This window comes from Sapajus apella, unplaced genomic scaffold (genome assembly GCF_009761245.1).
Source record: "Sapajus apella isolate SASKATOON/1434 unplaced genomic scaffold, GSC_monkey_1.0 scaffold100, whole genome shotgun sequence".
NCBI lineage: Eukaryota > Metazoa > Chordata > Mammalia > Primates > Cebidae > Sapajus > Sapajus apella.
Window position 1 is genome coordinate 4,074,888 of NW_022437040.1, and position 27,078 is coordinate 4,101,965.

The window sequence follows — 27,078 nt, forward strand, 5'->3', positions numbered from 1 at the left end:
AGCACAGTGTACCCCCATGATTCCAGATGAGGGGTGCTAGGACCTCATGGGTCCATGTTTATGATGTAGATGATGACTGCAGCTTTCTGGTAGCCAGCGAGTGAGTGAAAGCGTCCACTCTGAATTTCAAGGTTTTCCGTTCCTAGGCTTTACGTTTGGCCGCTGGGCAGTACTTCCTCTCTTTGTTAGACTAAAAATTTCTGGGACAATTCCTAAGAAAAATATTCCTCTTGTTCCTAAGAAAAAACAAGCATTGGCTGTGTTTAAGTCAAGTGTAAACAAGGTGTTTACAAGACTGTATTGTAAGGAAGGGAAGTTGCCTGCTTAGAACTTTCAGTATAGGAAAGAATGTGTCACATGATTCGTGTAAGGTTTCCAAGTAAAGTCCTTCGGGATTGGTTTTGCACGATCAGTTCATCACTGTGCTGATGAAAAGATGCCACCTTAACGCTGCCCATCTGGTTGGCCTGTAGTTAATTTTAAAAAGCCAAAGCAATGATACATCAACCATACACTGATGGTCAGCGTGCCTCATGTTATTGATGAGATGACACGTATAGGCCTCCATTCATGTGATGAGATAGATATCGTTGACTTTGATTAAAGAAAGAATCCATTGTGCTTTTCTGTTTCATTCCTTTCTGGTTTTCTGAAAAAAATGACATATTTGATAGCTCCAGGGCTTGCTAAAGCATTTGGTGACTTCTGCAAAGTAGGACAAATAACGTTAGCAACTGTGATTAGACAAGAAGTGTTTGGAGGTGTGGGACACCCTTCTCCATGGGGGGGAAGGGGCAGGTTTTCATCTTGTGAATTTTTCCTTGAAGTTTTATTGGCCAAGAAAGAGATATCTTACAGATATTAAGATTTGCCTTCCCTGCTTTCTGCCAAGTTTGGCAAGCTGTTTTTTTCCCCTCCATTTCAATCAACACTAATATATGGATGGAGTCACTTTAAGGTATGATACAAGAGTTTGAAATTCTATCTGCAAGTTCCTACGAAGTCTCATTTTAAATATAACTTAAATGAGCGCTTATAAGGAATGGCACTTTTGGATTGTAGGTCTAGAGATTTAGCAATGAAAGGATTGTTAATTAATCTGCTGTAGAGTTACCTGTTTACTCCAAATATTCTTTATTTAAAAAAATATTTATAGATTTTTAAAAAACTTTTATGGATACATACTAATGGTACATATGTATGGGGCGCATGTGATATTTTGATACAAGCATACAGTGTGGAATGATCAAATCAGGGTCACTGCGATATCCATCACCTCAAGCATGTATCATTTCTTTGTGTTAGTAGCATTCCAATCCAGTCCTTCAAATACTTTTAAAAATGGCACACGCCTGTAATTCCAGCACTTTGGGAGGCTGAGGTGGGTGGGCCACCTGAGGTCGGAAGTTTGAGGCCAGCCTGACCAACATGGAGAAACCCCGTCTCTACTAAGAACACAAAATTAGCCAGGTATGGTGGTGCATGCCTGTAATCCCAGCTACTGGGGAGGCTGATGCAGGAGAATCTCTTGAACCTGGGAAGTGGAGGTTTCGGTGAGCCAAGATTGTGCCATTTTACTCCAGGCTGGGCAACAATAGCAAAACTCTGTCTCAAAAAAAAAAAAAAAAAAAAAAAAAGCTTAGTTAAATATCTGCTATTGACCAGTGACTCTTCTTATTGCTTTATATTTATATTTCATCTATTTTAGGAGAGTTTTGTCATCCTCATTTTACAGAGGAGACAGACTTTAGAGAGCTTGAGTTACTTGCCCAGAACGCCAGCCAGCAGGAGAGAGAGCTGGATTTGGAATCCTACTCTTACACGTTGTCTTAAGATTGTAACCACTATCTCTTGATTGCTTACTACTGTGTGTGAGACACTTGCCTAGCACTTTATTTATTTATTTACTTTGAGACAGAGTTTCCCTCTGTCACCCAGGCTGGAGTGCAGTGGCGTGATCTCTGCTTGCTGCAACCTCTGCCTCCTGGGTTCAAGCGATTTTCCTACCTCAGCCTCCCAAGTAGCTGAGACTACAGGCATGTGCCACCACGCCTGGTTGGCTTTATGGTTTTAGTGGAGATCAGGTTTCACCATGTTGGTCAGGCTGGTCTCGAACTCCTGACCTCAAGTGATTCTCCCACCTCAGCCTCCCAAAGTGCTGGGATTACAGGTGTAAGCCACCATGCCTGGTCTTGCCTAGCACTTTAAACCATTCGCTTATTTAATTTTTATAGGTGGGGGCTGTTATATTTACTTTATTGATAAGGAAATGGGGTCTTTGGAGAGGTTATACAGGGTCATTCTAATAGGGTTTGTGTTTAGTAGTTAAGTTTGAAATGGAGTAAGACTAGATCCTTTTTTTTTTCTTTTTGGATTTAGTTCAGATGGTTGTGGGAGAGCAGAGCTTTTCAATGAAGCTTACATTGCTGTTTTTAAATGTATAAGTGCAGATGCTCAGTTAGGACAGAATGTTCTTTACTGTTGTATGAATAAGATTTGAAAAGTGTTGAATTCTGAAATTTCATCTTGATTAGAAAATAACTGGTTTTAATATAAATCAGTTTTCTCCCCCTAAATGTAGGTAAGGATATGTTTTAAATTAAAGCTGTTGGTAGAAATGAAAAAGGCACTATTGAAAGCTGGGGGTAGAGAGCTAGAATTTTCCCTTCTAAGCAGTGTTGGCCATTGATAAGGACAGTCTTTTAGAGTGAATTTCAGTTTTGGGTCTTTTACTGGATGATTTCCTTTTCATATAGAAAACTGAGGACAGACGTCACCGCTGCTTTTTTTGTGAGTCCCAGGTACACATGGTCTTGTCCCTCCTCAGTCTTGCTAGCTGGTGGTGTGCTACCCCTGTCCTGGCACTGTTGGCCTGGGACCCTGAAGGTGGAGAATCAACGGCCCTTGCTCTGTATTGGTGGAAATTAACTGCATCTCTTTTAACGCAGCAGAGAAAAAGTCCAATTTTGCCAAATCGAAGTGGCTGAATTTTCACAGTTGGCATTATTTTTAGAAAGTGCACTAAATATGGAATATTATAAATAAACCGTAGTTTGATGCTTAGAGTGAACCAAGTCCTGGGAATTCAGAAACCCCATTTCTGGTTCAGGGCATTTGGGTGTGACCCCAGCTAATCCCTTTCATCTTCACCCTCCTCTGTGTTTGATTTTTCCTGCGATGGATGGCAGAATAGAGTATTTGCAAGGCACAAATATAGTTTAAAAACCTGCTTTAAAAGGTGAAAGGCATGTTTAGTTAATTGAGCTTTTGGCTTTATGACAAATATACTATCTTTTTATTAGAGAAAAAGCTGTCTGACCCTTTTACAAGGTACACACTTCACAGTTGCAGAGGAAGCATTTGTGTGTGCAGTCATTTTTCTGTTATCCCATCTCCAGATTGGAAAGGACATTTCTTTCCAGGTGGGCTTGGTTTTTTTTCTTTTTTACTGTTTTATACTCAGTAGTGATCATCTTGCCTGTGTACTAAACAGGACTACTCCCTGGCCTGGCAATGCAAGAGCTTTCTGTCTTCTGGCCGCATTGTATCTGTCACTGGATATAAATGGTACCAATTGGTGCGTGGCTTAGGTTACAGTTCTTCAATTAAAGACAGACATGCGTAGGAGACCGTTGTAAATAGCCTGCAGTTGGTCTTCCGTAGGAATGAGATGCATCGCTTGTGTGGAACCCTGGAGAAATGTCCCATGGAATGGCGTGCCGTGGAGATAGTCACAGAAGAAGTCAAGGGCATAGAATGAAAAGCACACTGCCAACATTTAGGTTGGGCTATGGTGGTGTTTGCATTTGTACCTGCAGGAAGAGACGAAGTTCACCTTTCTAAGGACAGAGAAGTGGGAAAAGAGGAGGCTTTGGAAGGAGGTTTTTGGGAAGAAGATCAGGTTTGATCCTGAGCCCATCACTCTGCGCATGTCTGAACCAGAGGACAGAGGTCATGAATATGCATGAGGAAATCAGAGGGCGACGCTTACTTTCCAGGCAGCCTCCTTCTTTTGTCAATTACTTTCATCGTGGGTTGTAACTCCCTAAGTTAAACTTTGTCTGCCTGGGGAGATGCTTTAATCATAGTTGTTCTTTAGGAATACATATTATTATATTTATAAACAAACAGGAGGTGTAAGATCACTCCTCTGGCTCTGGCTGTGTGCTGGAAGCTGTGGGTTGAATCCTGGTGTGTCCTTTGGCCTGGGTTTATTTACTCAGAGAAAGTCAACATGAATGTCTTGGTTAGAGGTGTAGTCTGTATCCTACACAGTCGGTCTTTCCTCATCTCACTTGCAACCTCAGCTTTAATTTTCCCATTGACACAATGAAAAGGAGGCTTTTAAGGTCTCAAGTGCATAAAAAGATGTGTACTTGAGAGACTTACCACCCTGGCACTTTTTGAAGGGGATGCTTTTTGAGATGTTTGTGCTGTGGCAGGTGAGATCCTTGGGCCTTTCCAAGGAGAGGGCTTTTCTAACCGAGTGGAGGAGGCGGCAGAGGAGGCCCCAAGCCAGGCAAACTCTTCTGAGAAGCATTGTCATGTCCCCGTGCTAATTAAAAAGGAAAAGAAGTTTGGCAGAATGCAGCTGCCAGGGTTTCCTATTGAAACTGACAGGTTTCAAGAGCCTGGGAGGCCTGATGCCCTCGAGGAGCTAATTCCTGCCAAGCCTGTGCCCCCTGCCTTTAGGTGAGTAGATGCCAACCTCTGGATGCCATCAACTTCATAGAAGCTGACAGCTGTGGAGCAACTTGGCGTTTTTCTCTCCTTGCCTTCTCCCTAATCCACTCTGCGTGGGACGATTATTGAAAGATAGCCAACCCTGGAATGAGAGATACCATCGTAGCCCTCCATGCTGCTGCTTGGAGAAGGACATGGCCCTTGTACAATAACAGATGGTGTTTATGGCAAAGCTTGGGATTTGGTCCTTGTCATTCATTGCCTTCAAAACTAACTGAACTGTGCTGTGCTCTTCCCAGAGAGCTATAAAGAACAGGCATCCTCTTTCCCTCTTCCTCCCTCTGCCACTGTAAACTTCAGTGGCCTTGTACAAGTGATGAGATCAGGTCTTCGAATGGCCAGCTGGGCACTCAGGGCCACGTGTCAACTGGCCACTTCATATTTGTTGGGTTCTCCTGCCCATTTCCCAGTGCAGGCTCTGGGACCAGAGAGGCTGAGCTCACCCTGCCTCCCTGTTAGCCAGGGGGAACCTGCCATTCCTCTGGCCTGTTCAAACATCACAATTTCCTCCAGGCCCGGCTCAGATTTACCTTTGTCATGAAAGCTTTTGTGATCTGGCCCAGACCATGGTGACTGTTCCCTTCTTTCCGCCTCTGTTCCGTCCTACTGGATACTCTTATCTCCTCCTACTGCATCCTCTCGGTTTTAACAAGGAAATAAAGTGGAAACCTACATTCCCTGACATGCTTGGGTGGGAGATGAGAGTAAGGAAGCTTCTAGGATAGTCCCTTCCCTTTGCAGCTGAGGACAGTGTTCCTTGGGGCAGTTAAAGGCCAGGAGCACATTCTGGTGCCTGATGAGATGTTACTGTATGGACGCAGCTTTCCTGCAGAGTCCTACACATTTTCTGAGTTCTCTACTGACCTTAGGAAGTGAGGGTATTTTTATTTACTTTGCATAATGATTTTCAGGTAGACACTAGTAAACTTCATGCACTTAAATGATATAATTTATAAAATTTGGTGGATAGGTCAGGCACAGTGACTCACACCTGTAATCCCAGCACTCTGGGAAGCCGAGGCAGGAAGATCACTTGAGATCGGGAGTTTGAGACCAGCCTGGCCAACATGGTGAAACCCCGTCTCTACTAAAAATATGAAAATTAGCTGGGTGTGGTGGCGGGCGCTTGTAATCCCAGCTACTCGGGAGGTTGAGGCAGGAGAATCGCTTGAACCTGGGTTGCAGTGAGCCAAAATCGTGCCACTGCACTCCAGCCTGGGTGACAGAGCGAAACTCTGTCTCAAAAAAAAAAAATTGCTGGATGGGATATATCTATGCACATCGGTTGTAGGAATCTCCAGCGAGAATGCAGGGCTCCATGGGCAAGGGTTTCCCGCTGGCTGATACCTCCACGGTGTTGGGACCCTTCATCTCTTCATTATTGGTATTTTGGTTGACAGTGGGAGGATAACTTCCTGTGTTGTTTTGAACTTTGCGGCACCTCTCAAGCACTATAGCTGTGCGTTTGTTTGGCTTAAAGTGATCAATTCATAAAATCTACCCGGAACATTACGCCCTAAATTATCCGTATGTCCCTGGCTTACAGAAACCTTCCTTGTAAGTTTCTTTACTTTTTGAGTTTTGGGACTCTTTGGACCACACATGATCTACTTAAAATGATGAATATGCATTTGTATGTAATGCAACACACAAATCTATTGGGGAATAAAAGGTTTACTTAACTTTGTTACAAACTTCGGGGGGGGGATGCTCTAATTTATTCCTTTTAATATTTATAAGGGATAGGGAAATCCTGTATGTATGTGGGGTTTGTCCAACAGGTTTGAACCCAGTGTGACTACATCTGTGCTAATTCTAAAACTCCTGCATTTTAAATAAAGCCCCATTTACACCATGTACCCACAAAAATTAAAAACGAAAAGGCCCTATGACCAAATTCAGTCTTCTGCTTAGCTAAGCATGGGGATTACCTTTGTGGCTCAGGTGTGAATTTCTGGTACAAGAAATACCTTGATGCAAAGACCCGTTGCGTAGCAGTATTTAATTGGGTATTGCAAAAACTTCAGCCTTCTTTATAGTAAATAAATAATTTGTTGATAAAGAGTAAATTAATGTACTTTCAAGATGGTACATTTAGAATTTTTTCTCCTCCTGGGCAACTCACATGGAAACCTCTTGTTTTTGTCATTTTGCACATGCCTATTTTTTAACCGCTGATTTGTTCACCTTCTGCTCTCAGGCAATATATGCTATTTGATTGGGAGGTTAAGAGGTGACAGTGAAAACCACGAATTAGAAGACAGAGAATGTTACTGTGTGAATAGGAGGTATTTACTCCTCGAGTGCCTGTTATCCCCAGCAGATCTTATTTCCTAGTATTGAGGCATGAATCTGATTTAAAAAATTAGCATTTCTTATGCCAGGGCAGCAATTTGTGTCAGATTTCAGTCTATTTCGAGTGAAAACCAGTGTGAGCCTGGTTGAAAAATGGTGAGCAAATTGCTGTCCTAATCAAGGTAAATCAAGCTCTGAGCCTATGGCGGATGGCAAGATGAACCTTCTGCCCCGAACAATCAGCTCGTCTCACTTGATGATGGGATGAGGCAGGGTTTGTCTCTTCTTAGAAAGGCTGTGTGTTGGCTGGTGAGGGTGGGGAAGAGATATACTTAGTCAGGTATTATTAGCAGAGTGACCCGGGTGACAGGGCGAATCTAAATAGAAGAAAGCTCCTGTAGATAATAGCGCTTGGCACTTAACACCGCTTTTCATCTTCAAAGCCATTTACAGATGCGGTTCTTTCTGGTACTGCTGCGATTCTGTTGTTTGTGTGTTGCTTCTTAGGAACATGGAAGCCGTGATTTTCAGACACCAAGATTCGTCCCAAAATTTGGTGGTACCTCCTTTCAGACTCCTTTGAGATTTTTCCATTTTGATTGAAATGTCTTGAAAGGTCTCAGCGTAGATGCCTGTGCTCATTTTGAAATTCCTGGAGTGTGAAATGAGACAGCTTTTTCTGTGATTTAGACATGCTAGATTTTCGAGGGTGGCTACGGTGTGTCTGGAATTTCACAAGGTTTTTGCTTAGACCTTCACATTTTATTTTCGATAGGGAGAATATTATCTTTTCTGAGTCATTTAAAAACAAACAACTACAAGCCCTTTCCCTTTGCAGGGTGGCCAGCCTGCAATTGAGTATGTTATTATTTAGCACAAATGCGACTTTCTTGGATGACTCGAAGGCAGATCAGTTTGGAAGGTCTGAGTCATTGGTGGCTTTCACTGTAGTGAGTCCTTCCTAAGCAGAGAGGCTTGGGAGCCTGCCTTGATGGATGGAGAGGAGAATGATTTCTAATGCTTACATAACTTTGTTATCGCAGTTTAAAGTTACACTTTTTCACTTAAGTTTGGACAGTTCCAGTTGCACGATGATAGTTTTACATTTCTTGTGTCTACTAAGACAAAAGCAAGGTGGAAATGCTATATTAGAATTAGCATAAGGGAAGAAGAGAATTTATTGACTCTTAAAAGTGGAAATCTGAAATTGGAATGGGACTCATCTTTATTACTTGGAATTTAAGAGGGAGATCTTTTTTCTAGCCAAGTTTGCCTAACACCAGGAAAGAAACTGATTGTGTCTGTTTGGCATGCCAGATTCTAAATCAGTGATGGTAGGTGGGAAACGGTAAGCATTAATGTACTGGAAAATGAGGAATTCTTTTCTGTGTAATTGGACTTAACTAAGAGAAAAAACTTAAACTCACTATTGGGGTTTCCTCTCTGGATGACCCGGCAGATCTCTGTAGATTGATTTCCCTAGTTAACAGCCTCCACCATGTACTCAGAGATACCAGTCAGCCCCTTTTTTTTGTTTTGTTTTGCTTGAGACAGAGTCTTGCCCTATTGCCCAGCCTGGAGTGCAGTGGCACAATCTCGAATCTTGGCTCACTGCAACCTCCGTCTCCCAGGTTCAAGCAATTCTCCTGTCTCAGCCTCCTGAGTAGCTGGAATTACAGGCACCCACCACCACACCTGGCTAATTTTTGTACTTTTAGTAGATATAGGGTTTAGTCATGTTGTCCAGCCTGGTCTTGAACTCCTGACTTCAGCTGATCCACCTGCCTCGGCCTCCCAAAGTGCTGGGATTACATGTGTGAGCCACTGCACCTTGCCCAGTTAGACTTTTAACTCCCTACACACTGCAACATCAGGAAACATCTAAGAATTTCTAGACTTCTGAGGGATGCAGTAATATAAAAGTAGACACCAAAACTAACAGAGAGAAAAATAACTTCTATGAAGGAGAGAAGAAAATCTAAAAAAAAAAATTCATAGCCTCAGGGATATAATAGAAAATTTTGCATCTACATGATAAGAACAGGATAGGGTGAAAACAGAGACTATTACGAACATTAAAAAAAAAGAGCTTTTAGAAATTAAAATGTAAAGTGGGGAGGTGAGAGAAGGGCAGGAGATGACTGGGTTTGCTATTTGAGGGGGTGGATGTCAATGCACAGGCCTTATAGACAATATCTGGCTTTCCAAATTATATGCAGACATAACTCTGATATAAAAAAAATCATCTCATTAGGCATGCTGGCTCACACCTGTAATCCTAGCACTTTGAGAGGCCGAGGTGGGAGGATTGCTTGAGCTTACGAGTTTGAGACCAGCTTGGGCAACATGGTGAAACCCTATCTCTACTAAAAATACAGAAATTAGCTGAGTGTCATGGCGTGTGCCTGTAATCCCAGCTACTTGGGAGGCTGAGTTGGGAGGATCACTTGAACCCAGGGGGCAGAGACAGTGAGCCGAGATCGAACCACTGTATTCCAGCCTGGGCAACAGAGCGAGATCCTTCCTCAAATTAAAAAAAAAAAAAAAAAAAAAAAAAAAAGGCACAATACTTCTAGGATATAGTTGTTAGGATTTGGGATTGGCTGCGTATCAGTGACCCAAAGTTAGAGTGGCATCAATAGGAGAGCGGCTAATTTTCCTCTGATGTGGTAGCCTGAAGCTGGCGGAGAAGCCTTGTAGTCTCAGAACCAAGCTCCCTGTATCTTTTGCTTCACTGTTCATGGGACAATCAACTGGGTGATCCCAGGTCTAGGGGTCGGAGGGCAAAGGCATGTACCCCTTCCGCCCTGTAGCTAAGCATGTGAATCCTTCACAACTCCCATTAGCAGAACTTAGTGATTTGAATTCATCTAACTTTTCTTATTGAATGAAAGTTTGGTGAACTGAAACATAGCCCTGTAGGTGTAAGAATATAATATAGGAGGCTGGGCACGGTGGCTTACATCTGTAATACCCAGCACTTTGAGAGGCCGAGGTGGGTGGATCACCTGAGGGTCAGGAGTTTGAGACCAGCCTGACCAACAAGGTAAAACCCATCTCTACTAAAAATATAAAAATTAGCCAGGCATGGTGGCATGCACCTGTAACTAGTTACTCGGGAGGCAGAGGCTGAAGAATTGCTTAAACCCTGGAGGCTGAGGTTGAGTGGGTTGAGACTGTGCCACTCTAGCCTGGGCAACTCTATCTCAAAAAAAAAAAAATATATATATATATGGTAAAGACAGGATATAAACATCTAATGGGATAGGAATGGATTATTAATTGTGAAGAGGATGAGCTGAGAGGTGCAACTGACAAAATATTCGAGTGTAAATTCCCCGTATGTTGAAAGAGTGAATGTAAGATTTGAAATCCCAAAGAAATTAGACTTCGGGTATCTTAGAGTAGGGGAAGACTTTTTACAAGTTTTAGAAGAAATAAGCAAATTGATAGGATCTGACTAAGTTGAAAAAGAAAACATTCTTTCTTGTCAAAAGTAACCATGAAAAGGAAAGCTGGGAAAAATATTTGCAATAGTTGTGTGAGATAAAATAATCTAGATCTCTTAAAAATTCATCACAGATACCAACAAAGTTTAAATATGGGAAGGAAGTGAAATAGGTATCAACATACAAATTGCAAATTATAGGATACTGTATATATATATATATTTTTTTTTTGTTTGTTTGTTTGTTTTGTTTTTTTCTTTGAGATGGAGTTTTGCTCTTTGTCCAGGCTGGAGTGCAGTGGCACAATTCTCAGCTCACTGCATCCTCCACCTCCTGGGTTCAAACGATTCTCCTGCTTCAGCCTCCTGAGTAGCTGGGACTACAGGTGTGTGCCACCACATCCAGCTAATTTTTGCATTTTTAGTAGAGATGATTTCACCATGTTGCCCAGATTAGTCTCAAATTCCTGAGCTCAAGTGATCTGCCTGCCTCGGCCTCCCAAAGTGCTGGGATTACAGGCGTGAGCCACCTCGCCCAGCCAGGATATTAGTTTTTGAATGTCAAATGGAAAAAAGGTGTAATGCGTTTAGACCTTTTCTCCCACCCTGCTAGTAAACAAGCCTAGCAGACTAGAGAGGGCATGTTTTCAGGGATGTCATGAGCCTCAACTATGTACCCATATTTTTGATCCTATAATTTAACTTCTGAGATTCTACATTAAGGAGACATCAGAAACGTAGGATTTCTGACTGAGAATCGTGACTAGAATGCTACTGATCATGGTGAAAAAATAAGAATATAAACAACTTTAGCAGGTGGCAGCAGATGCGTGGTCAATAAATGACCTTATGTTATAATAAAAATTATACAACCATTTCAAGTCATGTTTTCAAAGAATCGTAATGGCATGGGAAATGCCCTCTGTGTAGTGCAAAATGAAAAATAGATTAGAATTCCTAACTCTAGATGAACTGAAAAAAAAATCCACAGAAAAACTGTCAGGAGGAGATACTATAGAAACATGGCCTTGATTTTAATTTATTTATTTATAATTTTACTTTTCAAGATTTCTACAAAGAGTGTGTCTATCTCTTATAGGAGGGAAAAAAAACTAAACCTTGTTGAGAAAGTCAGAGTGGGACACTTCATTTGCCAAAGTGAATCAGTTTTGCAGCCACCTGGGTGGACATAAGGGAGTCTCTGAGTGACACTGCCATTGCCTTCCAGAGTCATGGGAGCTTTCACTCTGCTACCCTTTCTTGTTGATCTTTGTATTGTCACTCTTGAGTTCTATTTATTTATTTATTTTTTGAGTGAGAGTCTCACTCTGTTGCCCAGGCTGGAGTGCGGTGGCACGATCTTGGCTCACTGCAACCTCTGCTTCCCAGGTTCAAGCGATTCTCCTGCCTCAGCCTCCTGAGTAGCTGGGACTACAGACATGTGCCACTATGATGCCCTGCTAATGTGTGTATTTTTAGTGGAGATGGCGTTTCACCATGTTGGCCGGGCAGGTCTTGAATTTCTGACCTCAAGTGATCCATCTGCTTTGGGTTCCCAAAGTGCTGGGATTATAGGTGTGAGCCATGACTCCCGGTCTTGAATTCTAGTGCATTTAAATTTTACAGTCTCAGATTACTGTTCTGTAGTGTCTGGTTAGAGGCAAATGGATAATGAGGAGTCGTAAGACTTGAGCAAACTTTACCCTTTAATAAGTGTCCTCTAAGCCACTGACACTTCTTCGATTTTTTAATAGTTACGTTCATGGACTTTTGTTTTCCTTTACAGAAAAACTTGGTACATGACTACATTTTTGAGGTGGAATCATTTTCTCGAATTTATAAATGAATGAGGGAAAAAAAGGAAATAGTCTTTGTATGACACACGTTAATAGTTTTTTAGGTGTTTCTCCTTTGACATTTTCCATTGATATAAAAATGCAGCTTATTTAATAAAAAGCTATGCCGTGTTAGGAAGTTTGCTGTGAATCATTTGTGGAATATTAGGGGGAAACCGTTAAGTCTCCTTTTGAAGTTCCTTAGATTTAAAAATTCATGAGTTTTAACTAGCTTGACATTATTACATTAAAACTTTTGAGAGAGCCAAGAATTGATGGTTTAGGACGTGTTCCAAGCTCTCAAACACAGCTCACCCGTGCAGCCCTTTCGCTCGGCCGTCCGCCTCCTACCCGCATGTGCCTAGTTCAATTCAAGTTCATGAAAATTAAAATTAAGGTCCTCAACAGTACTACACATGTTTCCAGTCCACGGTAGCCACGTGTGGCTAGTGATTACTGTACTGGAACAAGCAGATATAGATCAGGCAGTGCTGGTCTAGATACATTCAACATGGATAATGAGCCCCCAGTTATTTTTGGCTAGTTGAAGAGTGATATCTACTGAGTGTTCTTCCTCATTCATGTTCTTCTTAATGAGTCTTTGCTTAGCCTGTACTAACATTACTCTCTTCTTTGAATAGACCTCAAATGAAAGAAGGAAAGATAGAATTGAGAGGGGAAGATGCGGCCGGGCGCGGTGGCTCACGCCTGTAATCCTAGCACTTTGGGAGGCTGAGGCGGGTAGATCACGAGGTCAAGAGATCAAGACCATCCTGGTCAACATGGTGAAACCCCGTCTCTACTAAAAATACAAAAAATCAGCTGGGCATGGTGGTGCGTGCCTGTAATCTCAGCTACTCAGGAGGCTGAGGCAGGAGAATTGCCTGAACCCAGGAGGCGGAGATTGCGGTGAGCCGAGATCGCGCCATTGCAATCCAGCCTGGGTAACAAGAGCGAAACTCCGTTTCAAAAAAAAAAAAAAAAAAGAAAAAAAAAAAAAAAAAAAGAGGGGAAGATGCTTATTGTATTAAATTTGGTTCAGATATAAACAGATAATCTGACTGTAGAAAATGTACAGTGAATCCTAAAAACACTGGATTGATAAAAGAGCTATCGATTGCGCCTCATCAAGCCTTCTGATTGAACTGATGAGAAATTTGGGGAACAGAGAGGTTAAGTAATTTGCTTATTTCGCACAGCTACATAGTGGCCTTGTTATTCCCTTATTCTGCAAGTTCTCTGTTCTTTTCACTGGGCCAAGGCAACTCTTGTAAGAAGTTCCGGTACTAGAATTCTGTTGTGCAACAGCTTTACAGACAAAAGGAGCCAATTATGGTAGAATTAACTTTGCACAAAACCACAAAGTGTATTGTATAAAACAGGAAGTTACCTTTTATAGGCCCAGTCTTCTGAACCTTTCTTATATTGTCTTTGGAAAAAAATATTGCTTTAGTTAATAGACACTTTAACCTTGTTCTTGAAATTACATACAGTTTTAAGAAACAAAAGGAAATATGCTTTCTTTTAATAATAGTCTTTTTGGAGGGGGTTAGGGTGTTGTAGTTAGGAAAGGGCTTTGCTTTTTAAAAACATCCTGTTTCTGTTTTGCAAAAAGCTTATGGGAGGATCAGTTGTTATCATCAAGATTAGCCCCTCTACCCCCCTAAAAAAAATCCATTTGAAAGTAAATAGAAATTTCTGTGAAGTGGGTTATTATTCTCATATTTAATAGATTTTCCAAGAATTATCTATTTCCACAGACACGGCATAGGTTGCATGAGTTGCTGTGGAAAGTGAAGTAATTTATTCTAGGAACCATGACTGCATGTTGTGAAAAGACTGCATTTTGTTAGCATAATTTCTGCGATGCTCTGTTGATGGGGTCTCTCAAATACTTCCTGGACCTGTTCCTTTCATTTCTTCTCCACTGTTCTAGTTCAGACTGTCGCCTGCACTTCCGTGGTTTTAGCCTGTTTCCATTCATCCGTCAGGGAGCACATGGCTCCCTGAGTGATTCTTCTGAAACAAACCCGATCGTGTCACTTCCTGGAACAATGCCCTGCCGTGTCCACTGTGTCTGCAGAGCGACGTGCAGGGCTTGGGTGGTGCTGTGGCAAACTCAGCCAGCCTCTCTGTTCTCACTCCAAGTCTTTGTTCAAATATCACTTCCTGAGGCCTTGCCTGACTGTCATCTAAATAATTATCATCCTTCTGGCCAGGCGTGGTGGTTCACGCCTGCAATTTCAGCACTTTGGGAGCCCGAGGCAGGCAGATCACTTGAGGCCATGAGTTCAAGACCAGCCTGGCCAATATGGTGAAACGCCATCTCTGCTAAAAATTAAAAAAAAATAAAAAATTAGCTGGGTATGGTCGAAGGCACCTGTAATCCCAGCTACTTGGGAGGCTGAGGCAGGAAAATCACTGGAACCTGGGAGGCAGAGGTTGTGGTGAGCTGAGATCATGCCATTGCACTCCAGCTTGGGCAACAAGAGTGAAACTTTGTCTCCAAATAATAATAATAAGAATAATCATCATCGTCCTTCTTTGTTTGTCTGATCTTTTTTGTTTTTCCCTGTAGCAGTTATCACTATTTAACAGGCTATATTATCTACTAATTAAAAACAAAACAAAACAAAACTCCATTAGCTCTTTCCCCCAATTAGGATGAGATCTCTGCCAGTGCAGGAATTTTGTTTTGTTTTGTTGCAGGTGCCTTCCTGTGCCTGGAACAGTGCCTGACGTGGAATGGGGGATCAGTACATATTTGGGGATGAAAGGGCGTGATACTGCCTGCTCCACAGTCCTGTCTCCCGTCCTCTCCCTTGAGGCATCTTGACTTTTCCCAAGGGTCTACCATGCCGTTTGCTGCGGGTACCTCCATGTTTAAAACCATTTCTACCTTCCTGAGTCTCTGAAGCCTGTGCTCCTATTTGCTCCTTTGGTTTCCTCTTTATTTTTCTTAATTTTTTCTTTTTGAAACAGAGTCTTGCTCTGTCACCCAGGCTGGAGTGCAGTGGGAGCTATCTCAACTCACTGCAACCTCCACCTCCTGGGTTCAAGCCATTCTCCTGCCTCAGCCTCCCAAGTAGCTGGGATTAAAGGTGCATGCGACCATATCTGGCTAATTTTCTTTTTTTGTATTTTTAGTAGAGGTTTTGCCATGTTGGCCAGGCTGGTCTCAAACTCCTGGCCTCAAGTGATCTGCCCACCTTGGCCTCCCAAAGTGCTGAGATTACAGGCATGAGCCACTGTACCCAGACTCTTTGTTTTCCTCTTATCCTCAGCTTCTCCGGGCAGTTCTGCTTGAGCCTCTCCTAATTTTCTGTTCCACTTTGAGGCACCCTGGCCCACCCAAGCTCACCTTCTTATCCTTCTTGATATTTGCCTTTTGTCCTTCCTGGGATTCCAGGTGCATTCTCAGTAGACCTGGTGGTGGTTGGGTGTGCGGTGTGATGGACAGGCTCGTTTTCAGGAGTCACTTGTCCTTGCTGGCAGCCGGTGGTATTTATATGTCTGTCCCCAGTGGCCAAGGTAGTGTCTGGTATAAATACATCAGATGTTCCTTTAAGACATACACAAGAAAATTGCATAGTATCAGCACTTGTTTAAAATTATATGTGTCTTAGAATTTGCTAAGAAAAGTTTATTATAAGCTCTTGAGAGCAGCTTTTCAGGAGGAATTAATTTGGAAAAAAATGATCCATGCCTAGGAATGCTGATTGCTCCATGGGCAGATGACTCTGTGGGGTTCCCGCCACTCCTTAGTTTAGCATTATTTCTTTTCATTGCCTCTTCCCCATAATAGATGCTCAGTTATTAAAAACTGATGATTTAAGAAAAAATATAAAAGTCATAACTGCATTGTGGGAAATGTGGATAATGGGGGAAAGGCAACTGTAATTGACTGGTTAGGGCATGGGTTCTGGAGCCAGTTGTGTGGGCTCAAATACCAGCTCCACCACTAGCAGCAGTGTGACGCTGGGCAAGTGACTTCATCTTTCAGGTTGCTTATCTGTAAGATGGGAACAGTAATAGCACCTACATCCTAGAGTTCTTACGAGGGTTAAATAAGTGCATGTTTGTTAAGTACTTAGTAATCACTGTAAGTGTTGGTAAAATAAAATAAACACAAATGCATGCTTACCATGATAACACTTCCTTTTCTTCTATTTGGGGGGACAGAAGCTCCTCCTCTTACCGACAGGTTTAGGTTCCCGACTGCTGAGAAGTTCATTTTAAGTTTAGTTGACCTGATGCATAACCAGTGGGTACACATACACACACATATATATATATTTTTCTCCGTCTTCTAGGTTGGAGTGTAATGGTGCCATCTCAGTTCACTGCAACCTCTGCCTCCCTGGTTCAAGCAATTCTCTTGCCTCAACTTCCCGAATAGCTGGGATTACAGGCATGTGCTACCATGCCTGGCTAATTTTTGTATTTTTAGTAGAGACAGGGTTTTACCATGTTGGCCAGGCTGGTCGTGAACACCTGGCCTCAGGTGATCTGCCCACCTTGGCCTCCCAAAGCACTGGGATTGTGAGCCACCATGCCTGGCCCACATACACAGAATTTTTTTTTTTTTTTAAGGCGGAGTCTCGCTCTGTCACCCAGGCTAGAGTGCAGTAGCATAATCTCCGCTCACCACAACCTCTGCCTCCCGGGTTCAAGCGATTCTCCTGCCTTAGCCTCCTGAGTAGCTGGGATTACAGGCATGCACCATCACACTGGCTAATTTTTGTATTTTTAGTGGAGATGTGGTTCCACCATGTTGGTCAGGCTGATCTTGAACTCCTGACTTCGTGATTCACCTGCCTCAACCTCCCAAAGTGCTGGGATTACAGGTGTGAGCCATCACACTAGGCCCAGAATTTTAATTTTTTCTCCACCGTAAGCCTCTGTCTCTTCTCACTGGGACACTGCTATTGCTTTTGCACTTACTGGACAAGATGGACAAGATGGAGTTAATTGTGTCCTTTAAACATCTCAAAAGTAAGCACACATCCACAAAACACACATGTACACACAGCACTGGAAAGCCGTTCATGAGCATGAGCTGGAACCTGGGACCTGAGAGGGCCAGGCTGAAATGTGGATCATGAAACACCGCTTGCTTTTTATTATTTTTTCCTGGACCGTGGTTCTGCTGTTATCTGTGAAAGTTTGAAATCTGAGAGCTTGTAAGGAGAGGGGCTTTCGTACTGGAACTGCTGGCAGCCTTGGTTCGTTTGGACATTCTCTGTGTGCCCTTCACGTGTTTGTACTCCTGTGTTCATAGTGCTGAGCTTCTTTTCATGGAGCTGTGTGTTTTGTTATGATCGTCGTTTTTGGGGCTCCATAATATGCCTTCAAGGCCCCTTTCTCCTGGATACATTCCGGGATTGTCTCCTCCCATCTTCTTCCCTGGTTTACCTTTGTTTGCTCCAGATGTTTTATTTCCTACCTTTTTCCTTCCATTGAGCACCCTTCTCCCCTCCAAATTCCCGGTATTTTCCCCCGAGGGAGCAGTGGAGGGAGAGCTGGGAGGGGAGAGCTTTCCACAGTGGGCTGCCGCCCTCTCCACCTCTCCAAGCCCATACCACCTGTGGCTTCTGGAGTCGGTGGACATTGTGTCCCAGACTCAGTGACCCAGTGACCCTGTAATCTCATAACCGCACTTCCTTACATGGGGCAGGGTGAAGGGTAGAGGATGCGTATCTTACCCTCTGTAATATGCCAGGTGCCCTGTAAACATTCTCGGGGGCCACTTGCGCATTTGGTAGGATGGATGCATTTGCTTATCAACAAGCAGTTTGTTTACAGAGTGCCTCAGCGCTCGCTCCCTACATGTCAGGGGCAATCCAGGTGAACTGGGGGTCCTGCTACCCACTGTAAGCTCCAGGTGTAGCACAGAAGACCATAGAGTGCCCCTGGCAGCCAGCCTTTCCTCTGCTGTGTGCAGCCCATGGGGGGAAATCTCTGGAACCTTCTGAGATGAGGTGCGGGCACATGAGTTCGGTGTTAGGTGATGTTTAGTTCTGCACCTGCTAATGCAGTGCGTTGGTTCACTGCTGAGAAAGAGGTGGTTCCTATGCCCAAATTTTTGTGTCCCTGTCGTCCTAGGAATCTGGAAGGCTTGCTCTTAGGAGAATGCAGTTCCATCCATCATTTGGTGGGTTATTTTAGCAAACTGATATCCACAGGGTAAAATGTAGCCAGCCTTCATAGTAAATTGCTCAGTTTGCCAATGTCCTCTATTAACAAAAAAAAAATCTTAGAACCCCTCTAGCTATGAAAAGATTCCTTCATTTGGTGTTATTTCCAGCTAAGCTTTCAGAAACTAAGCTCATTACATTGCAGATGATTCACTGGGGATATAAGATAACTTCATTTTTTTTTAAATTAAGAAAACCTTTGTTTTCATTATTAAAAACTGTTAAAAAAGGATTTCACTATTTTTAAAATTTCATTTTCATTATGAATAAAGCAAACCCAGTTTGTATGTTGGTCAGGTCATTGCTGTATATAACGTATTTTCTTACACTACCTGCCTTAAATTCACACATCTAGGAGGCTGTGGTTAAGATTGTGTTCACTTGCTTCCTCTGTGGTGCCCCGCACAGTGCCACAGTGAGCACATCATGCCCACAGGTCTTCAGGAGGGATTTTCTTGTCATTTCTGTGATTTTTTTGTTTTTGTTTTTGATATGGAATTTCGCTCTTGTTGCCCAGGCTGGGGTGCAGTGTCACGATCTTGGCTCACCGCAACCTCCACCTCCTGGGTTCAAGTGACTCTCCTGCCTCAGCCTCCCAAGTAGCTGGGATTATGGGTGTGTGCCACCACTCCTGGCTAATTTCATATTTTTAGTAGGGATGGGGTTTCTCCATATTGGTCAGGCTGGTCTTGAACTCCCGACCTCAGGTGATCTGCCTGCCTCCGGTTCCCAAAGTGCCGGGATTACAGGCATGAGCCGCTGTGCCCAGGCTTTCTGTGATTCTAAAACAATCTGAAGAAACTGTTTTGGACCCAGTACACTGCGTTTTACCAAGACTTTCCACATTTTAAATCAGGAAAGTCCTGGTTTAAGTTATTTGTATCATTGATGTTAACATCTACACCTCAAACCCTGTGCCCTCATTTTTGCCTCAGAAAACATAAGGCCCTGTGCTGAGAATTTTGAGTGAAGGAGCAATAATCTTTCATTTCCAGGGCACTTCTCTCTTGCACCCTCTTTCCCTTGACTTAGTCATGAACTTGGCTATGTAATAGCAAAATGCCTAGGTTGCTGTTTGCCGACCCACCCTGGATAGCGTTCTAGTTCATACTCTGAAATAGGTATTCTCTTTTTTTGTAGTGTGATTGAGAAATAGCTTCCTGTCCTCTCCAGAGTGTCTGGGATAGTACTTTAGCTACAACAGGTGGATAATTCGATGCACATTGAATTAAATTTCAGTGCTATGTACCTGGTGCATTTCCTGTCTCTTCCTACTTGTTTTTGGCATGAGTTTCCAGCTTTTTCTCTACCATTGCACAAATGGGTAACATCCTCTTTCATGAACTTTCCTTTAATTTGTTGGTTTTTTTTGGAGATGGGGGTTTCACTACATTGCCCAGGCTGACCATGAACTCCTGAGCTCAAATGATCGTCCTTCCTCACCCTCCCAAGTAGCTGGGATGACAGGTGCAGAGGTAGGCCACCCACTGCACCTGGCATGAACCTTCAATTTTGACAAAACCTCCAAATATTTGTTTGTTTGTTTGTTTTTGAGACACAGTCTCACTCTGTTGCCCAGGCTGGAATGTAGTGGTGCGATTGCAGCTCACTGCAACCTCCGCCTCCAAGGTTCAAGCAATTCTCTTGCTTCAGCCTCCCAAGTAACTGGGACTACAGGCGCCCGCACCACAGTTGGCTAATTTTTGTATTTTTAGTAGAGGCGAGGTTTCACCATGCTGGCCAGGCTGGTCTCAAACTCCTGACTTCAGGTGATCCGCCCACCTCCACCTCCCAAAATGCTGGGATCACAGGTGTGAGCCACTGCACCCAGCCCCAAATGTTTTTTTAAAGATATTTTATCAGTATGTAAGTCACAAAATATCCCATTGGTAGATATTGGTGCACTGTATTCTTTTCTTTCTTCACCTCTGCTTGCCTGTTAGCTGATTTAAACTTCCGTCTACATGTGAAATAGAAGGGAACATTGAATGAATGAGAGACACCGGGAGTAATGGCAACCAGGGAGCAGCCATAACTGGCTCTGATGCTTAGACACAGCCACGCAATGTTTTTAAACCACCACGGCCATGTGGTGTTTCTCTCATTCATTCAGACTGGTCTCGAACTCCTGACCTCAAGTGATTCACCCCCGCCCCCCCCAGCCTCCCAAAGTGTTGGGATTACAGGCAGGAGCCACTGCGGCCAGCTGCATTAGTCTTTATTCCTGGTATTTTCTGTTATCAACATTACCTTGCATCCTGAAAGTTATAATTAAATGGTAGCAACACTAATAGGGTTCTGTTATTTTTAAACAATTAAAAAATAATTTAATATTAATATGATTAAACCGCTCTGATTTTTTTTTTTTTTGATTGCTCTTAGGTAATTTTTTGCAGCATGAATTAAGAGAAGAGACACTTCCTCATCAGGAATGGAGAGTACTTTGTCAGCTTCCAATATGCAAGACCCTTCATCTTCACCCTTGGAAAAATGTCTTGGCTCAGCTAATGGAAATGGAGACCTTGACTCTGGTAGGATTTTGTTTTCTAGATTCATCTGGCTTTTTGATGAATTGATCAGTGTCTTCCTGAAAATATTCAGGAAGTAATGGGGCAACATTTCTAGATCTCACATACGATTCAATTTTATTGATTGATTGATTGATTGATTGAGGCAGGATCCCACCTGTTGCCCAGGCTGGAGTGTGGTGGCACAATCATGGCTCACTGCAGCCTTGACCTCCTGGGCCCAAGTGATCCTCCCACCTTAGCCTCCACAATAGCTGGGACTACAGGTGTGTGCCGCTGTGCCTGCTGATTTTTAAATTTTTTGTGGAGATGGGGTCTCACTGAGTCGTCCAGGCTTGTCTTGAACTGTTGGGCTCAAGTGATCCTCCTGCCTTGGCCTCCCAAAGTGCTGGGATTACAAGTATGAGCCACCACACCTAGTCTTGATTGGATTTTAATTATTTAACTAATGAAGTTATAAGTGCCTAAATGCATCTTTTTCTAAACACTTAGACAACAAAGTGTTTATTTAAGAAGGATGCTTTTTTTTTTTTAAAGGGTTACATTGTTTCTACATACCAGCAAATTAATTAAGGACAGTTTAGCCCTCTGAATTGTAAACATTTGCTATGGTCAATTCCTATAAAAAATGTTGCTTATCAAGTCAGCAGGTCATTTGACCATGATCCAAAGAAGTCACAAAGTTTGTCTTCACATTTTGATGAGACCCCAGTCAATGACAGATTACAGATTGCTCCACATCACTGAATTTATTAGGCTACATTTATAAAATTATATCTTTATACGGAAGAATACCTGGGAAACCTCACATGGCTGAAGGCCTTGCTGTGTTGAAAGATGTTAATGTTTCCAAATCAGCTCAGTTGTCCCTCTTTCGGATTTTTCCACACATAGCTAAATGTGGGAAAACTTCTCCCACAAGTAGAGCTGAATCATTGTTTCTTCCTGGAAACATGGAAATTATTTTCTGAGAAGGCGTAAGTGTATAGGCTGAAAGTTCATCCTAACTGTTTTGTTTTATTTAAGTACAGATTTATCCGTTTAAAAAGTCTTTCTTATGTTTGCTGAGTGAAGTTATTTTTCCACTTTTGGAGTTCCTAAGCTTTCAGGGTATTTTTATAGTGTATCATCTTCACACATCAGAAGAATATTATTGCGTTGTTTCTCGTAGTATGTTTTCAAACCTGTTTAAAGCAAACACCAACTGTGCATTGGCTTTTTGTGTGCACACAGTTGCAGTGTATCTCTCTTAAGTAGATTCTGAAACTCATTAATGATCATCTGGTGTCAGGAAAATGATTTGTACTAACTTCATTGAGGGTGGTTCTAGGGACGGCAAGTGTGAGAGTGAGAATCATTATATCCTTGGCTGGGGGAGTCCATGCAGAAAGCCCATATAGGAAGCCCACATATATTCACATCACGATTGGTTCCTTGCTCTTGCGTGGGGGATGGCCTAAATCATACACAATGTTCAGATCTTTAATGGATATACTATTTCTAAATGGTTCTAAATTATCTTAACAGTTTTCAGATATAGGCCCAGATTTTTTTCCACCCCCATGTGGCTAATCTGTCCTTTCTCCTTGAGATTTCTGTGTTTACTTGTGCAATGAGGAGAGTTTTAGATGGCTCTACAGACAGACTCTTTAAAGAGGGTACAAATTTAAAGCAGAGTCTAAGACTTTACAGAGGACAGTGGCTTGATTCACTCTAGAAACTCAATCTAGTTTTGAGCATTTTGATTCTACAAGTGGTTTATTATTTTTTTTACTAAAATCTAGTTTTGAGCATTTAAACTATTAAGTATGCTTCTTCAAGCAGTTTATTATTATTTTTTCCAACCTGCTAACCCACAAAGTATTTCCATTCCTGGAATCACTTGGTGAGGTATTTGGTTCTGGGGCCAGCTGGGACAGGCTTGGGCTGTGCAGAATCCTAGTGCTGAGGGTCTTCTTCTGGGAAGCGTTTTCAGATGGGATTTACTCATCTCACGTACAGGAGGAGGTAAACCCAGTGTTCTTCAGCTGGTTCTGAATGGACTTGTGACAATAGGTGTACGAGCACGAGTTCAGACTGTGTAGCAGGTGCAGAAAATTTTAAGTTCTTTGCATGTGTTATTTCACCTAATCTTTCAACAGCACACTGGCATAGCTGCTTTTATTGTCCCCATTTTACAGATGAGGAGACTGGACAACAAGGTGAAGTCACTTGGGCCCTGTGTTGGTAGCAAGATTTAATCTCAGGCCTTGTGAGGCTGTGGGTTTGGTGCTCCAAAACTCTGGGGGATATGTGCCCCTTCAAGTGCACAGATGAGTCATCAGGAAATCCTGACACTTAAACCCACACTCACACCCACTCCACAGCCACACCCCCACACCCCCACACTCACACCCATCCCTCCACCCATCCACTCACACCCACACTCACACCCATCCACACCCACACTCATACTTATCCATCCACCCATCCACACACACACACCCACCCATTCACATACACATCCATATTCATATCCCCCCCGTTCACCCACACATACACACCCACCCACCCACCCACCCATACACACACACCCACAGACAAGTTTGGGGGCACAGACACAGCTTAGATTCTTTGTTGTTCTTTCCTAATCTTTCCTCCTGTGCCACCTCCCTGTGTCCCGTGATACATTACTACAGGGGTTCCCAACCCCCCCGACCATAGCTTGGTACTGGTCTGTGGCCTGTTAGGAACCAGGCCACACAGCAGGAGGTGAGTTGCAGGTGAGTGAGCTAAGTTTCATCTGTATTTACAGCCGCTCCCCATGGCTCACATTACTGCCTGAGCTCCGCCTCCTGTCAGATCCACGGTGGCATTAGATTCTCATAGGAGTGCCAACTCTATTGTGAACTGTGCATTTGAGGGATCTATGCTATGTGCTCCTTGTGAAATCGAATGCCTGATGACCTGTCACTGTCTCCCATCACCCCCACATGGGACTGTCTAGTTGCAGGAAAACAAGCCCAGGGTTCCCACTGATTGTATATCATGGTGAGATACAGAATTATTTCATTATATAGTACAATGTAATAATAATAGAGATAAAGTACACAATAAATGCAGTGCATTTGAATCATCCCCAAACCATCCTCCCATTCTGCGTGTCTGTGGAAAAATTGTCTTCTATGAATATGGGAATTCACTCAGGTTGGTGGAAAAATATTAATGGAAAAATAGTAGAGAAAGTTACAGAATATAGTCTCAAACCCTTTTGGAAGTCCTAAGGTAATTTCTCTAGAAGTTTTGGCTGAAGGCAGCCTAAATCCCCTTTACCTTTAGTTAATAAGTAAAGCAAATAGCTAGGGTATGTGGGGGAGTTTATCTGAATAGCTTGTTTACTTATGTGGTCTCAAAACTAAACTTTGAGCCAGCAGCGCCCTCGGGGGGAGGTTGACCAGGGTTATTACCCTCTAATGGTGTTTGCTTTGGGCATTGGAACCTGTGCTTTAATCTTCAACCTCTAGTGATGTTGACTGAACTCTTTGTCAATTAAACTTTACTAACTAAATGTGAGTCTCACTGACCGGTGGTTGCACAACTGTAACAAACAGCACTCTCCAGGGAGTCTGTAAGCTGCCTGGTCCCTCAGCCGAACTGACAAAGCATAATACCTGTGTGTCAGTGTGCTTTATCGCTGAGTCGGGGTCTGCAGGACAGAGCCCCGCAGGTAGTGACCCTGACAGTGGCGCCCAGTGTCAGGCGACTCCACCAGTGGTGCTGAAACCGGTGCCTAATTGTCTTCTACAAAACCAGTCCCGGGTGCCAAGAAGGTTGGGGACCACTGTGTTACTCTCTCCCTAACAAGTGACTACACTCAGGGGACTAAAGTTTTTCCTTGAGAAAATTATGGAGTGGTGTTTTGTCTTATGTTTAGTTTTTGCCACTGCCCATCTCCAGATGCTATGATGCTATGTTTCTTTGCAGTGATGCTCCTCGTGGAAGGAAGACTTCTGCTGGCCTCAGTCTTATTACCAGTTTTTTTTTTTTTTTTTTTTTTTTTTTTTTTTTTTTGGTGGTGGGGGGCCTTTTTCTAAGGAAAGCTTAAATCACAGTTGAGATCAATAACCAACACCCAAGCCCTATAAATGAAATAGGCACAACATAAAATTACTCCTTCTCCCAGGAACACTGACTATGTGACTAGAACAAGCCCAGGGAGAGGAAATAGCCCTGGAGAGGCAGCCTCCCCAGCAGATGCCACAGACAGCATCGTCCTGGGGCACACCAAGAAGGAAGTGCGTGGAAATTCCAAGGCTGGGGTTCCAGGCATTGTCAGTTGCTCTGATAAAACAAGCAGAACAATATGCTGACATAGTCTTCAGTAGATTCCTTGACATTATTTTTATGGGCCCGCTAAATGAAATTTCCTGATGAAGTCTATAGATAAAGTGGCATTGCACATTTAGACAGAGCAAGCCTCGGTAGAGAGAATTATGCCGAAAATGTGGGCTTGATTCTTTTTTTTGGCATTTGGACTATATTAACTGGAGAACCACAGGCTCTTCTATTTGGGAAGGAAAGGAGTCAACATTTTTCTTAGAATAAATCAAGCCTCACTCTTCATGCTGGGAACTGGTCCTGTGTGACTCAGTGATATTCTCTTTTTTTTTTCCTAATCCTCCTTTGAATAGTTGTGGCTTCTCCTGGCTAGGGGATTTTTATGTGTTTTTTTCCCCTAGAATAACTCTGGCCATCGGGTAATCAGATGAGTCAGGAGGACCTTTGTGCCGTGAGGACTGTCCCAGCCTGCAGGGTTGCTCTGCAGCTGTGAGCTCGGATTCTAGGCGAGTGGCCACGATTCTTTTCTGAGTTGTTTGCACTGATGCTTCCGATGAATATATTCAAGGTGGAACTGTTTTCTAAATCTTATGATAGTATAAAATGACTGTCAGTATTTACAAGAAGAAAGACTTAATGCCTTCTTTCTTTCTCTTTCCACAGTAAAAAAAAAAATCTTACATCTAAGAAGGTGCCAGTAAGCATTCACCCTGAATCTGCCAATCCCCAGCTCCTTTATTGGTGTAGTGGGTGCAGGCTTTAATATTCAACCTTGTAAAGTTAGCCTTGTTCCACATTGTAAAGTTGTACAAACCCAAGATTTTATTACTTAAACAAAGATGTATGGGCCGTTTGTTTCTTCCATTTTTTTCACTCCTATGTCACTTGTACCCCAGCTTCTAGTAAGGTACAGTAAGGTATTCTTTTCATGTTTGTTATGAAATGTTTTTGTCTCATAAATAGCTTTCTGTTTTCTAAACCTGGATTGCTGCTAATGAACACGCCTGTTTTCTTTTAAATGCTGAAATTTTCTTAGTGGCTTTTCCTAGTCGGTTTTCATGACATCATGGGGAAATACCTCCCACGGGTTCATTTGCAGCAGAGGGAAATTGTCAGAATTTCCTTGATAAAATGTTTATGGGTTTAAGAGGTTTATGAATCAGCTATAAATATTTGCTCTGGGTTTATGAGACCTCTATCCATAAACATTTTGTATGTTTTTCTATTGCTCATTGAAATGTCTTTGGAGAATCATTTCCTTGGGGCACATAGGCCTGGGGAAGGGTTGTATGCGACAGATTTTTAAAAGGCTGTATTGTGAGTAACCCCTACATTTTGTGTATGACTTTATTATAACAGCACAGTTCAAGTCATCAGTGCTGGGCATGAAGGTTTGATTTTTTTTTTTTTAAATCTCATTCTGAGTCTGACTTTTGGTTACCCGTTAAAGTGTTTTCTTTAGACCAGCAGAGAGTGACGGAACTTACTGTTCTACTGATTCCTGCAGGGGAGACAGTGGCACCCTCTGACCTCCTGGTTAACTTGACTGAATGAAATAGTGTGCACCGAAGTCTGTAGAACCCGTTATATTGGGAAATGTAATAAATTAAGATTTGATGGAAGCAAAACTTTTCATAAAATTCTGATAGCATAGATTAGAATTATGTGAAGTAAAGAACTGTAACCAGTGGTCTCAGTGTTGAGGTTGAAAATTG

The 27,078-nt window shown here is 42.7% G+C and overlaps 1 protein-coding gene and 1 long non-coding RNA gene across 4 annotated transcripts in view; one reads left to right on the forward strand and one right to left on the reverse strand.

Moving 5' to 3' along the window:
- The window catches only part of SFMBT2 (Scm like with four mbt domains 2), a 241,820-nt gene that overhangs the window by 6,276 nt on the left and 208,466 nt on the right, over positions 1-27,078 (forward strand). For all 3 annotated transcript variants that reach the window (XM_032258157.1, XM_032258158.1, XM_032258156.1), the window contains exon 2: positions 20,901-21,049. In XM_032258157.1, coding sequence (XP_032114048.1) covers positions 20,950-21,049 — 100 coding nt within the window. In that variant the 5' untranslated portion in view covers positions 20,901-20,949. The remainder of the gene's footprint in view (positions 1-20,900; positions 21,050-27,078) is intronic.
- Positions 365-21,266, reverse strand: LOC116536421. The gene is made up of 3 exons (XR_004262620.1): positions 21,233-21,266; positions 17,789-17,792; positions 365-443 (listed from the first exon to the last, which is right to left on the reverse strand). It is a non-coding gene; the product is annotated as an uncharacterized LOC116536421 (long non-coding RNA).